The following is a 15,844-nucleotide window of genomic DNA, read 5'->3' as shown; positions in this document are numbered from 1 at the left end:
ACATGATGTCAGAAATAGGGATGTCAACGATTAATCGATGATCGATTAATTGTCGTTGAGAGATGCAATCGATTAAAGCTATCATGGTCGATTAAGTCGTTTAATTTTGGGCTGCATGCGGCTCATACGCAAAACACGTGCGGGCGGCTGTGAGTGACGGTTACGGTATATAAATGCATCATCATTTCCTGTTATGCACTCTTTTCTTTTCTTCCTCCATCTTCCTGTCACTCTTTGCTGTGTCCCTTCTTTTCCAGTCTTGCTGTCTCTCCTGGTGACTTTAAGCTGCTGAATGCAGGATGCTCTGCACAATCTATAGGCCTCAGGGATACAGCAGAGAAGAGAGAAAGACAGAGAGAGAGAGACAGGGCACTCAGTCAGTGTCTGCAGATGAACATGGTGCCCAGAGCGAGACAAACAGGAAGCTCATTGAGCATCTCGAACCCTGACAGCACAATCAGCCTTACACTGCAGCCATACACACACACATGTATCATATGCTGCTTTCTTTTTTTATTTGAAGTCCACTCCATGTGAGGACACACACATAGTGTGCATTTACTTAGCTATCTAAACCTTACCCTACCCGTAAACTTCATTTATAATGATTTATGAATCTTTTTCCAAATGAAGATTCCCAAAGCAAGCTCACTATAGAAATTTTTCAGTTTTAAATAAAACAAAGATTATTGGAGTTTGCTAAATTTGACATTTAATTCAATGTATTGCTGTTTCTTTGTAATTATTTGTGAAAATTTGTGAAAATTCAGGTTTAGCTTGATTTGAAGCAAAGAACAAATTTGTATTGAAAATGTATCTCACACAAACACACACTTTACCTACTTATCTAAATGAGGACAAATTATATACATCCGTTATTTCTAATTATGAAATTATAAAAACTAATTATGAACACTACAGTTGCACTTAAACCATAAAACTCTAAAATAAAGCTTTTTTTGCATTTGCAGTTACTTAAATTAAACCTCTAAATGAGGAAATATCATAGACTTCCATAATTACTATACACTAATCTAAAACTTAATGTATATATGTATGTATATATGTATATATATATACTGCATATATATATATATTTAAAATATTTAAATATAAAATTGTTACTAGGGCTGTGACGGTGGCATTACCACTGCAGTACCAACTTTTAACAAGTTACCAAAAATAAACCATTTTTACTTTTATTTCAGAGTTCATTCAAGAAAAAGAGGAGCATGAACATTATATATATATATATACTGCATATATATATATATTTAAAATATTTAAATATAAAATTGTTACTAGGGCTGTGACGGTGGCATTACCACTGCAGTACCAACTTTTAACAAGTTACCAAAAATAAACCATTTTTACTTTTATTTCAGAGTTAAATGAAGAAAATTAGGAGAATGAAGAATCAAGTGAAGTTGAGGAGAAAAATCATGTCAAAACTGGAGGAAAACCTTTGAGTTGCTCTCAAACCAAGCAGAAAGATTTAAAGAAAAGAAGAGCCAAGAAATCTTTCACCTGCACTCAGTGTGGAAAGAGATGCACACACAAAGCAAGTTTTGAGTGTCACATGAGAGTTCATACTGGAGAGAAACCGTTCACTTGTGATCAGTGTGGGAAGAGTTTCACACAATCATCAAACCTTAAGAGCCACATGAACATCCACACTGGAGAGAAACCACACGCATGTGATCAATGCGGTAAAATGTTTTTATTGGCTTCACTTCTGAAGAAACACTTGAAAGTTCATGCAAAGGAGAAGCCACATTCATGTCATTTGTGTGGTAAGAGTTTTTCGCGTCTAGACAGTTTGAAAGAACATCAGAAAATACATACTGGTGTGAGAGAGTACATGTGCTTTGAGTGTGAAAAGACTTTTACTTCAGCTAAACAGTTGAAAACACATGAGAGGATTCACACTGGAGAAAAACCTTATAAGTGTTCACACTGTGACAAGCGATTCATTAATTCATCAAATCAGAAAACACATGAGAGGATCCACACCGGAGAGAAACCTTATAAGTGTTCACACTGTGACAGGAGATTCCGTGATTCAGCAGCTCTGAAAACACACGAGAGGATCCATACTGGAGAGAAACCTTATAAGTGTTCACACTGCAACAAGGGATTCAGTCAGTCAGCAAATCTGAAAACACATGAGAGGGTCCACACTGGAGAGAAACCTTATAAGTGTTCACACTGCAATAAGAGATTCAGTCAGTCAGTAAATCTGAAAACACATGAGAGGGTCCACACTGGAGAGTAACCATATCACTGCATTGCATGTGGGAAGCGTTTCATTCAGTCATCTGTTATACACAGTCATACAAAAAACAATCACAGTAAGGCCCCATACACACAGAGACGCGGTTAGCTGTATATGTAAATATTTTGTATCGTATCAGCGTTTCGTCCAGATGGATCCGGCGTTTTGGGAGCCTCAAACTGCAATTTTTTTTTAATCGGGTCCCAGAGTGGATAAATCTGAAAATGACACATTTGCGTGTGTATAGCCAATCCGTATATTTTGTGAAACAATAATGTCATCACCCCACGTCTTCACCCCAGTCAGACACCGCTACCTCATGTAACAACAACAATGGCGGACTACATGTTTGTGTTCATGCTGCAGAAGCTATTGAGCCTATTAGTTTTATTAAACTTACTAGTAGAGCTGCACGATATTGGAAAAAACTCACATTGTACTTTTTTTTCTGCAATATATATTGCGATATAAAAAAAAAAAGTACCAGATGACTTGAAGTGCTCTATTTGAAAAAAAAAAATAAATTCAATGATTGGGGTGATTTTGTACGTGAATAATCAGCAGAGAAAATAAGCAAATTACAAGCATAGATAAATATAATAGAAAAAATTATACAAATGAAATAAACAGTGCTTTATATTCTTCAGGTAAGTCTAACTGTTTTCAGGTACAGAAATTGAATAATCAAATGTAAAATATCACTGCGTAGTCTTCACTGTATAAATTAAATCTAATAAATCTGTTAAAGCTACAAAAGTGATTTTTCTTTGTGTTTTGTTGTTTGATTAACATTCATGACACAGAAAGCCTCGGGAACAACAGATGTAACAATCAAAAACAGATGTAATACGGATTAAGTAAGTAAAGTTTATTTGTATAGCACATTTATCTCAGCAAAGCTGGCCAAAGTGCTAAACAGAAACAAAGTAAAACATAAGACAAGCAAGACAAACCATAAAACAGGTAAAATCAATTAGAATGCCTGGGAGTAAAAATATGTTTTCAACATTGATTTAAAAGTTACAATAGAAGGTGCAAGGCAGATGTCCAGTGGCAGTTGATTCCAAAGACGAGGGGCGGCAACTGAAAAAGCCCTATCACCCTTTGTTTTTAAACGTGAACGAGGGACAAATAAAAAAGCACTGTCAGAAGATCTTAAATATCTGGAGGATAAAAGAGGAGTAAGAAGATCTGTGAGATAAGATGGGGCTTGACCATTAAGAGCTAAACAAACAGCATAATTTTAAATTGAATTCTAAAATGGACAGGGAGCCAATGTATTGAGGCCAAAATTGGTGTAACATGATCAGTTTTCTTTGCCCTGGTCAACAGCCTTGCAGCAGCATTTTGTACCATCTGTAAGCGTGCAATGGATGACTGAGGGAGACCCAAATACAATGAGTTACAATAATCAAGGTGAGAAGTAATAAAAGCATGAATGACCTTCTCCAAGTCATGAAAAGACAAAAATGATTTCAGTCTCAAGATGATCCGTAATTGATAAAAACTGTTCTTAACAACTGAATTTATTTGCTTAGTCAAGCAAAGTTCAAAGTCTAAAGCCCGGGATACACTGCACGATTTTTGGCTGTCCCAGACAAAAGATTGCTATCGTGAAGCAATCGTGGTGATTTCTGTGATCGTGGCTCTTAATCGGTGGTCCTATGTCGTACAGTGAGAGAGGTTCAAAGACGGCCGTTGTCACGGTCTTGCGACCAAAGATAGCCTACGATAATTTTCTGACAGTGTCAGAAATTCAGCATGATCATCGCACAGTATGTTTGCTGCTATGACCCACGTCTACTGACCAACCAATAAAACTGCGACATTAAATCAATGCGCCACGGCGCTAAAATATAAAACTGCTTACCTCAAGCTCTTATCCCTTCCTCTTTCGCCGTTTCACTTTTTTTCAACACACATAAAAACTACAACTGCCAAAGTGTGATTCATCATGCTCCACTTTACCACTAGCGCATGCTGATGACGTTTCTTCTATAGTAACGTACGTCATAGCCTACGAGTCAATAGGTGTTATCATCGTGCAGTCTGCATACATGTCGTACCCAAGTTTATCAGATCCATGTCGCACAGTGTGATTTGCAATGATCTTATAGGATTGCTAAAATCGTGCAGTGTGTAGAAGGCTTAAAATTACACCAAGACTCCTGACCTGTGAAGAGACTGAGGAGAAATGATTGCCAAGCTCCTTTATAACAACACTTCTCAACTTTGGGGGGCCAAAGACGATTATTTCTGTTTTATCTTCATTAAGTCGAAGAAAACTACTGGATAACCATTTCTTAATGTCCACAAGGCAGGCCAATAAGGGTTCAATGGAATAGCCAGCTTTCAATGGAAGGTACAGCTGAGTATCATCAGCATATAAGTGAAATGAAACGTTATGCCTCCTAATAATATCTCCCAAAGGTCGCATATATAAATTAAAAAGAAGTGGACCTAAGATAGATCCTTGAGGTACTCCACAGATAATAGGAGCAATAGATGAAGAGAACTTACCTAGCTCAACACAAAAAGACCTGTCTCTAAGATATGAACTGAACCATTTTAAAGCAGTACCCCCGATACCAATCAAATGCTCTAACCGCCAAAGAAGAACATTATGATCTGTATCGAAGGCGGCTGTAAGATCGAGAAGCAACAGAACTGTATTTTTACCGCCATCAACTGCAAGTAAAATGTCGTTAAACACCTTAAACAAGGCACACTCAGTACTATGATGGGCAGAGAAACCAGATTGGAGAGGTGCTGTTAACTTAGCTACATTCAAAAATGAGATCAATTGTGAGTATACAACTTTTTCTAAAAGTTTTGATAAAAACGAAAGCTTGGAGACAAGGCCGATAATTAAGGCAAACTTCATCCATACCCTGTTTCTTAAGTAAAGGTTGAACAACAGCATGCTTAAAACATTTTGGGACTACCCCAGTAGCAAGAGATGGATTAATCAATAGGGCCTTTTGCACCGCCGGAACCTTTTCATAGTACCAGAACTAATTGTGGAACTACCCACTTTTTGGTGTTTTCGCACCGCCGGAACTGGGTGCGATTTTAGTACCGGACTGCCTTTTTCGAGAACCAAATTAGCTCCTACTCCGGAGCAGGGTCTAACCAGCACAACTGGTACTAATCGTGACGTAAGTAGACATTGATTGGCCAAACGCATATGAAAACGCCCTCACCCGCCATGATTTAAAACGCTGTGTAAACATACTGTAAACATGTCAACTTATTTCGCAAGTATGGAGGACAGCGATAGATGGACGGACGCTGAAGTGCAGGCACTTGTAGCAAATGTAGCACTACCAGTTGTCGTTGGAGAATCTTAGTCCTCCTTTCCATTCTTTCAATCGCTTTACGTATACGTCGACTTTCCATGTCCATTATTGTGAAACCCGCGAGACACAACAAAAACACAGCTCTGATCACAGCGTCCTCCATCCTCCTGTTGTTAATGTTGTTGTTCTTTGTTTCTGTTGTTGAACGCCACGCTCAAATGACGACGCTGTCGACTGGCTTACGTCACTTCTTAGTACACACTGTCGGTGCGAATGCAACCCTTTAAATGGTACTGGGAAATAGTTCGCGCAAAATCGTCCCAGTACTTTAGTACTGTACATTTAGTTCTGGAACTAAAGCGATGCGAAAGGCGCTAATGACTGAATGGCAGTACCAATTTCAGAAAAAGAAGCCTTAATAATCTCTGCAGGAATTACATCAAGAGAAGAGGCAGTTGTCTTAATCTTATTGACCAAATCACTGAGCTCCTTTAGAGAAACGTTTTGAAAACAAGAAAAGGAAGCTGGACTAGCCAGCGAAAACAGTGACAGATCTGATAGCTAGCAAGGTAAAAGTGAATAGCTAACACTTTGTCAGAAAAAAAAAAACGTAAATTTTTTTTCACAAAGTTCAGTTGAGGGTTCCACATGAAACTGACAACCTGGAATAATTGAGTTAATTGTGGAAAACAAAATCCTAGGTCTATGAGAGTGCATATTAATCAAATCTGAAAAATACGTTGACCTAGCTGATTTTGCAGCATTCTGAAAGTTAGTCAAGCACTCTTTAAAAAGTCTCGGACGGCCACCAGCACAATACCACAGTAACCAGTTGAGTCCTCTGCACAATGTGACTTTGCTGCAGCCTGGAACTGAACTGCTGGTTTCGTCTGGCCAAAGGAGAACTGCCTCCCAGACTGAGCCTGGTTTCTCCCAAGATTTTTTCTCCATTCTGTCACCGATGGAGTTTTGGTTCCTTGCCGCTGTCGCCTCTGGCTTGCTTAGTTGGGGACTCTTCATTTCCAGCGATATCGTTGACTTGATTGCACAGATACTATTTAAACTGAACTGAGCTGGATGATGTCATCACTGAATTCAATGATGAACTGCCTTTAGCTGAAAAATGAGTGTTTACTGTTGTCAATTTTGCATTATTGACACACTATTTTCCTAATTAATGCTGTACAGTTGCTTTGACACAATCTGTATTGTTAAAAGTGCTATATAAATAAAGGTGACTTGACTTGACTTGCTGTGAACCAATATACTATCCATTTACTTTCTCAATTGTTTACTGCAGGGGTCGGCAATAAGTTTGGCATCGGGCCAAAAAAAAATTTCGCTACTAGATGGCGGGCCAGAACATAGTCAAAGGATAATTTAAGAAATTTATTGATGAAAAATGCAACTGGAATTGCTTGTGACAGACTGTTACAGTGTCTTTTGTAACTGGTAGTGAGCTGTTACTCTGTGTTAAATCCTGTAGGAGGACAGTCATTAACAAAAAGCCACATTTGTGTGGCAGTGTCCGGCAGAAAATGTGAGCGGAGTGGAGCATCAACAATTTCCCCTCTGCTCTCCAAGCGTTTAATAATCACTCCACTCCAGCTCTGCTCTGGGTTTACCATTTCCCGCTCCCACTCCACTCCTCGCTCACTGATCTCAGAAACACCGCTCTGCCTTCGATCCATGTCTACAGTATTTCAGTATGTTTGAAATAGCACAGTTCTGATCATAACATATAATATAAAATAAATAAGATAACAGGAGAGTTTCAAAGTGGCTTATTGGAACACTAGTGTGCAAACTTTTTTCCTACCACATGACAAGCTAATAACATGGTTGTCAGCATTAAAAGGTATAATTGCAGCTTTTTGCGGTGCAAATTTTGTTTGAGATGAAAATAACTACGTTTTCGTCAGTTATTTTACCTACAGATCGATGCTTTTCTTACAGATTTCTGCTCATTCGAAATCTGATACAGATGAAGTAGCACTGTATTACATTTGTTTGAATGCATTATTGAGAGAGCGATTGCATGTGAATAAGTGTTGTAGTACTTGCTTAAATCATGCTTTCAGCTGAAAATATCTATATCTAGAAGGAGCAAACTAATTCCTTGAGAACTATAACTTCCTGCTCATGTCCATTGCCGTCATCATAGCCTTCACATTCTTTCTGATTTGAGTGATCCTTCTCTATCAAGCTAGCTAAATATATTTAACATGTGAATTCTTATTAAATATGCAGTTATATTATGGGCTGTTGGCATGAATTGTACTCGTGATGGAGCGGTGGTGGAGCGCTCTTGGAGCGAGTGAAAACCATGACGCTACGACTTTTAAAAAATCTGCTCCTCAATCCCGTCAAAATCACACCGTTACACTTTGTGCTCTGCTCCCACTTTGCTCCGCTCACATACTCTGATTGTGAGTAACTGTTGCTGTCATGACATCTATTTCAGAACCAGACACTATCAAAATAATCTGGCTGCGGGCGCGAGCCAGATATTATTGCTGGCGTGCCAGTTTTGGCCCGCGGGCCACCTGTTGCCGTAACACAGTTTGTAGATACGCGAAGGAGGCGGCGGGAACCGGCAAACATTCAAAGACTTTGATAATAAAATAAACAAACACAAAATAAAGCAGCAGCCCCTTGCGGATGACTGTCGCACACAAAATAAAAGTCCAGGCCTGGTCTTCCACTGTCGTCGCTCCTCCTTTTATCCTTCCGGAGCTCCTCCGTGGGACTCGAGACCGGTGAGTGGCGCAGGTGTCGCTCATTACCATTAAACTCCACCGGCCACGCTCTGCTCCCACGGCTCTCGGCCCCGCCCCACTCGTCACATTTACCTTCACATAAGCCATAAACAACTGTTGTTAACAATGATACTTGAAGAAACATACATTTTGACATACACTGAACAAAATTATAAACGCAACACTTTTTTTTTGCCGCCATTTTTCATGATCTGAACTCAAAGATCTAAGACTTTTTCTATGTACACAAAAGGCCTATTTCTCTCAAATATTGTTCACAAATCTGTCTAAATCTGTGTTAGTGAGCACTTCTCCTTTGCCGAGATAATCCATCCACCTCACAGGTGTGACATATCAAGATGCTGATTAGACAGCATGATTATTGCACAGGTGTGCCTTAGGCTGGCCACAATAAAAAAAACACTCTAAAATGTGCAGTTTTATCACACAGCACAATGCCACAGATGTCGCAAGTTTTGAGGGAGCGTGCAATTGGCATGCTGACTGCAGGAATGTCCACCAGAGCTGTTGCCCATGAATTGAATGTTAATTTCTCTACCATAAGCCGTCTCCAAAGGCATTTCAGAGAATTTGGCAGTACATCCAACCGGCCTCACAACCGCAGACCACGTGTAACCACACCAGCCCAGGACCTCCACATCCAGCATCTTCACCTTCAAGATCGTCTGAGACCAGCCACCCGGACAGCTGCTGCAACAATCTTGCATATTAATACAACATAAACATAATATTACAACTTATATATGTACAAAATGACGCAGTTATTGCGTGCTATAGTCAGAATGTGTGATCCTGTTGTGGATGCGCTCTTCCCATAACAACGCGCTGAAACACGGCAACTAAACCCAAAGAATTCACAACGTTTTATTATAATAATGTTCTCATTAGAATGTTATATACACGACATTCCCAATCATAGTTATTAATGTTGTGCACTGCTGTTTGAGCTGCGTGCACTGAGCTAAAGATGATCACCGGTAAACTGAAAGTGCTCTTTTAACTTAACCAAATGCATTCTATATGAGATAAATCAGATATACATAAAATAAACACAATAATACAACGTACAATTGCACAAAAGGCTGCAAACGAACAGCGCGCATCTGAAGTGTCTCTGAAGGAAATAATGCATTATTTATCGGCTTCAAGATATCGGACAAATTTTCTTATCGGGCCGATACCGATAACAGAAAAAATGAGCATTTATCGGCTGATACCGATATGGTGGCCGATATATCGTGCATCCCTAGTATAAACTGATGGATTAATGCTTATTAAAGCCACTAAAATCATCAGTCAAGAGCAGAGAGTGATGTTTTTCTTTTTCATTTGTTGCTTAATTATCATTAATGACACGGACAGCTGCAGGTTTATTAGGCTGCTGTCACTTTAAGAACTAATGTATGGATCCAGTATGCTGACACATCAGATTTTCTCCCAACTGTTTACATCCACTTAACATAAATGACTGTTCCGTCTCGGAGCACACAGATGTCTGCCTGGGGAACGGTATCTCTTTCACAACTTAATGCCGTTTTAATAACTTTCTCATTATCAAACACGTCCAGCAGTTTAATAACAGTAGACTGCTTTTTACAACAATCACTGATGTGGATGTTATACGCTAGGGGGCGCTATTACACATCTCCTGAATGAGTCTAGAAAGTGCCAATTAAAATCACAGACCAGGAAGATGCAGAAACGTGCAATCTCATTCTCTGTTTGTCGTCCGGTCTACTACATCCCTACGTGTTCATCCTGCCTGTCCGTCCTGCATTTACCCTGTTGTGGATTATTAAAGAATATTTGCATTCATCTTCACCTTCTTTGTGCGTTTCATTCCACCATAGCTGTGACAGAAGACTGGACCTAGAAAGAAATAGTAAGCGGCGCCTTTTCCCCGCGTTTTTTTTTTTTTTTTTTTTTTTTCATTATGGATTGGGCGGCGAAATACCATTGCCCCGTGGACTTCCCAGACACCACCGGACTGAACTGGAGGGAGGCCATGTTTCGGTGTTTGGAGAGCGTCCTACCCCGATCCGGAACGTGACAGGACCCAGAGCCCAGCCCACCATCACCCCGCAGCACGGAGCATAAGCCTGAGCCCACTGCTGACAGAGAGCTAGAGCCCACCGCGACCGACGAGCCATCGCCAGAGAGAGCGATAAAGCCGAGGATCGCCCCGGAGCCAGAGCCCATGACGTCAGACCAGGTGCGAGAGCCGGCTACAGTGCTCACCACAGGGGAGAGCGCTATGGACAGCGAGAGCGTGGAGAGAAGCTCCGCCACTCACCATGGCTGAGGGTGAGCCGAGCTCAGTGGACTATGAGATGGATATATATTGTGAAATGCCCCCACTTCTCCCGCTATCGTCTGAACTATCTGTCTGCCCTGAACTACCTGCCAGTTCTGAAACGACCATGGAGGTTGTTCCCCTATCGCGGGCGCTCCCGGTGCTGGGAGTGGACTTGTGGTGTGTGTAGGCAGCACACACCATTCCTAAACCCCCTGAACATTCTGAACTCCCGCCCAGCCTCCCTCTCCCACCTCCTCTATATCAGTCCTCACCATCGCCACCGCTGTCTCCTGGCAGCCCCTCTGCTCACCCTCATCCCACCATCTGTGCGCTGGATTCGCCATGGGTCTGCCAGTCTCCATCAGCGTCGTGGCCTTCGACCCAGCAGCTCCACCATGGATCCTAGCTCCCTCCTCTCCGCCGTGGCCCATCAGTCCACTGGCTCCGCCGGGCTCCCTTGTCCCTCAGCGTACGCTGCTTGCGTTCAGTGGTTATTCTCCAAAGTGCGGAGAGACACAGAGGAGACGAATTGTTGAATAAAGTCGTTATTTTTGTTTTTTTCGCGTACAAAAAGTATTATCGTCGCTTCATAACGGTACGGTTGAACCACTGATGCCAGATGGACTATTCTGACGATGTCTTTCATACTTTTCTGGGCCTTGACAGTGTTATTTACTTGGCAGTCAATGGGACAGTCACAAGCCTCCCGGTTTTCATCCAAAATATCTTAAATTGTGTTCCGAAGACGAACGAAGCTTTTACGGGTTTGGAACGACATGGGGGTAAGTGATTAATGACAAAAGTTTCATTTTGGGGTGGAGTATCCCTTTAAAAGCTATTTATTTCAGAGTGGTTAGAGAGCATTCAAAAGTACTGTTTCCATAATGTTTGCAAAATGATAAAATGGAAAGTTCCCTTCATGTTTTCCTGTAATGTTCGCATAACCAAGAAAGATTCATAGAACTTTGACAGAGAATGTTCACAGAACTTTGGCTAACATTCTAGCGAGAGTCTGTCAAAATTACGAACAAACTTCACTCCAGTAACGTTAATAAATCACTCAATCAAAGTTATCTGGTCTTATTATGTTGACAACACAAAAAACATTGGTCTCACTAGGGCTGGGCGATATGGCCAAAAAAAATTATCAAAATTTTGTCGATCTCGATAATTATCACAATAAATGCCAAATCTTTATCTTTAAGTTTAAAGCCAGCTTTTTGCTCCAAAGTAAAAGTTGTAGAAACCAGACCATTAATTTTCCTTAACAAAATAAATATCTAAATAGAAAAAATTATTTCTTCGTTTCTGCATGTTCTAATGAGTGATATTGTTTCAAATCAAGAAACAGGTTTGGGTTGCCTGATAATATTTATAATAATAATAATAATAATATCACTTTTTATCTCTTAGAAATGCACATTTGATAGTAGCTTGAGTTAGGATGCAGAGGTAAATGTTTTTTCATTATAAAAATCAGTAACATCTGTGAAAAATTGTAGCAACCTCAGTTTCATATGGTTAAATTTATTCTGACCAAGTTTTTTTTTTATTATTATTATTATTTATTTTTTAAAATAAGCATTGGTCTCCCATAGTAGCATACATGATAAACACAGTTAAAACCACACATATAGCACCTCAATACCTTGGTAAAAATATAACTATATGGTTTTTAGATGGTTTTTAGCCTATGCCCTATTTGTATGAAAAACAGTAGTCTAAAACATTCAGATGATGCACACATGATATAGCTTAATCACAAATACATCTATTTGTGTGAAAAACAGTAGTCTAAAAACCATTCAGAATAAATACACACATGATATAGCTTAATCACAAATACATACTATAATTATATACCATTATTCTTTTAATAAAATGAAGTGTGAATAGCCCAAATTTCTGCCACAATACCATGGTGCAGTGAGTGTTACTACAGTAAATCCATGGTAAATGATGGCATTTTGTAGATTGAAAAGCCTTCTGACTCTCGTTGCACACAGTGTTTCTCCTGTTTGGCTTTAAACTAGTTTAAATCACCGAGTCATTTTTGTTCATCGCTGAATTCAAGCGCTTCACACTGGATCTCACAGCGCTGCTTAGTGTCACGTGACCGAGTAAACTCATCTGCTCTAGTGAGTTTGAACTTTGATCCGAGCGGATAAAGGGTCCATGTGGCGCGATTCAAATGAGTCGCGCTGTTTCGTTCCGCTTTTGTGGCATAAACATTATATCGAACATTTATCGAACTCTTCATACCATTTTATCGAGAAAAAATATATTGCGATAATTTTCGTTATCGAATTATCGCCCAGCCCTAGCCTCACCATCACCACCGCTGTCTCCTGGCAGCCCCTCTGCTCACCCTCAGCCCACTATCTGTGCGATGGGATCGCGGCGGGTCTGCACTGTAAAAAATTATGTCTGCCCTCAGCAAATATGGCTCATTAAAATAAACAGATTTGACTTAAAAAAATAAGTTTTGCACATTACTTAATTTAAAGCTACAAATGTTACATAACATATTAAGTTTATGGTTTACTTGAATTAATAAAGAAACACAACAAGTAATTTTGAGTAAAGTCAACAATAATAATAAAAAAAAAGTCAAATTAACAATTTTTAGGACCCAAGCAGATGTCTGCCCTCAGCAAATATGGCTCATTAAAATAAACAAATTTTACTTAAAAAAATGCAGTTTTGCACATTACTTAAAAGGGTCATATGATGCGATTTCAAGTTTTCGCTGTTTTTTTCAACAGGGAAGTAGAGCTTTTCTTTATCATATATCTTGAATGTACAAGTTACTGATTTTTTATCAGTTTTTTATTTGGCACTTTACTGGATATCGAATGAGCACTGTTAAACGTGCGTGCACTCCGGAGTCTTTTGTGAGACCAAAATACACATTGTACAGTTACTTTTGAGATGAATGTTAAATAATGGTGAGTGGCCACAGTAGTTATATTTCGCCGTCTGACACACCCCAAACACATGGTGCGATATTAGATCGTGAACAAATAAAATTTCTCCACAGTTTGCCTTTGATCGTAATCGTGCTACAGTGACATTATACCAGTGGCAGTTCTGGTGCATCCGTTACAACATACTGCATGACACGACATACATACATATCATATGTTAGCATTGTAGCGGTAGTTCTGGGCGTATATATCGGTAGACAAGCGTTTTATAGCCATTCCAGTTTTAACCTTCAAATGATTTTACTCGCGTGCTGTCATGACAGTGTTTCTGCGCACACGCACAGAAAGTCTGTCACACAGGACGAATGCTGAACTAAGATCTTCGTGGCTAATCGCTCTTAAATTGTTGAATACACACAAGGACAGGTTTACATAAACAGTCGTTTATGTCTTAAGTGAATGTAAACAGAAAACTGAATGTCTGTAAGTATATTAAATCCGTGTATTGCCATTAATGTTAATCAACACAAAACAGAAAATTATCACTCACTGCTCTTGACTGATTAACCTTATCTTTGATAAGAATTCGTGTATACTGAATTCATTCAGTAAAGTCTACTGATGTTTACTGAAAATTCTGCTTACATATTTTAGCATTTAAATCTTAGGTGTTCACTGGCATTACTGTGTCAAGCATTTTATTTTATTTTATTTTTAATATTAACATGAATTTCTATTTCTGTTTTTACTCAGGATCACAGCTTGATTGTCTTCCTATCAGAGAACACTGACAATCTGACTGCACATTACCACGTTACCAGGTGAGTGAATATGGTAAATTGTGTTGTTCGCTTTGAAATTACTTTTATATTAAGTGGGAAGTGCACATTTGAAAATATAATGACTAATCTTAAATAAAATAAAAGTTTTCTTTTGTTTGTTTGGTTGGTTGAATGATTTTGATTAATGACTGCTTGTATGTCTCCCTCCATCAGTGAGCTTTACACATGTTTTAAAGTTGAGTCTGACATACTGAAAATTCTGCTTACTTATTTTAGCATTTATATCTTAGATGTTCACCTGTCATTACTGTGTCATGCATTTTATTTTATTTTTAATATTAACATGAATTTCTATTTCTGTTTTTACTCAGGATCACAGCTTGATTGTCTTCCTATCAGAGAACACTGACAATCTGACTGCACATTACCACGTTACCAGGTGAGTGAATATGGTAAATTGTGTTGTTCGCTTTGAAATTACTTTTATATTAAGTAGGAAGTGCACATTTGAAAATATAATGACTAATCTTAAATAAAATAAAAGTTTTTTTTTGTTTGTTTGGTTGGTTGAATGATTTTGATTAATGACTGCTTGTATGTCTCCCTCCATCAGTGAGCTTTATACATGTTTTAAAGTTGAGTCTGACATATTTTGTTGTCTTTTTGCGTTTTTACCCTCTTAATGAACAAACAACCAAAAAAGCACAATATGCATTTTATTGTTTTGTGTTATAGGACACTGATCGGGAAATAGCCCAAGAAGACCCTACAAGGGGGCTCTCCAGATGGCATTTCTTTCTTGAAAGGTGTTGAGGTTCTGTGAGGATCGTTCAGTGTTGCAGTGCATGTGTTGTGTTGCGTTGCCCTTCTTGGCCTGATGTATTCTGTAAAACTGAGTTACCCCAAGCCACTGAGGTATACATTTGATTGATTTATTATTTTATGCATGTGTTGCCCTTCTTGGCCTGAAGTATTCTGTAAAACTGAGTTACCCCAAGCCACTGAGGTATACATTTGATTTGTATTATTTTTTTTCAGAAAATCCTGCTTGACTTGATTGCAACACTTCTAACCCCTGATTTACACGGAAGACGTCTGCAACGCAGCCACCGGAGCTGATCACAGCCAAGATGTTGAATTATTTTTTTAATACTTGTTAATTGTCTTGTTAATACTGCAAATGCATTTTAATGCCACAGAACATTGCACAACTCACACATGCAAGTCAACAAGCATACAACACCACAAACATTATGTAAACAACATGCTAAACTCTATACCACACACACAAACATAAAACACCACAAATATATATTAAAAAAAAAAGAATGTTGATGTTTACTGTTATTTGTTACAGATTGTTTACTGTTGTTCTGTAATCTGTATTTTTAGTCATTTTCAAATCAAAATCCTGTGTAATGGTAGAACACAGCATGCACCTTAACAACACAAACACACACACACTAGTTTCCATGTTTTATGGGG

At 39.0% G+C, this 15,844-nt stretch overlaps 1 protein-coding gene across 1 annotated transcript; it reads left to right on the top strand.

The window, feature by feature from the left end:
* Window positions 1–1,579: 1,579 nt before the first annotated feature.
* LOC107689128 (zinc finger protein 239-like) lies at window positions 1,580–2,431 on the top strand. The gene is made up of 2 exons (XM_016487037.1): window positions 1,580–1,965; window positions 2,050–2,431. Exons 1-2 carry the CDS (start codon window positions 1,580–1,582, stop codon window positions 2,273–2,275), a joined length of 612 nt encoding a protein of 203 aa, XP_016342523.1. The 3' UTR covers window positions 2,276–2,431.
* Window positions 2,432–15,844: the final 13,413 nt, after the last annotated feature.

This window comes from Sinocyclocheilus anshuiensis, unplaced genomic scaffold (assembly GCF_001515605.1).
Source record: "Sinocyclocheilus anshuiensis isolate Anshui unplaced genomic scaffold, SAMN03320099.WGS_v1.1 scaffold1311, whole genome shotgun sequence".
Taxonomy (NCBI): domain Eukaryota; kingdom Metazoa; phylum Chordata; class Actinopteri; order Cypriniformes; family Cyprinidae; genus Sinocyclocheilus; species Sinocyclocheilus anshuiensis.
This window is presented reverse-complemented; position numbering and strand designations above follow the sequence as displayed.

Coding starts and splice junctions, on each gene's coding strand:
- LOC107689128 (XM_016487037.1), top strand. CDS start 1,580: ATGAGAGTTCATACTGGAGAGAAACCGTTCACTTGTGATCAGTGTGGG. Junction 1,966..2,049: donor AAGTGTTCACACTGTGACAA/GCGATTCATTAA, acceptor ACACTGTGACAG/GAGATTCCGTGATTCAGCAG.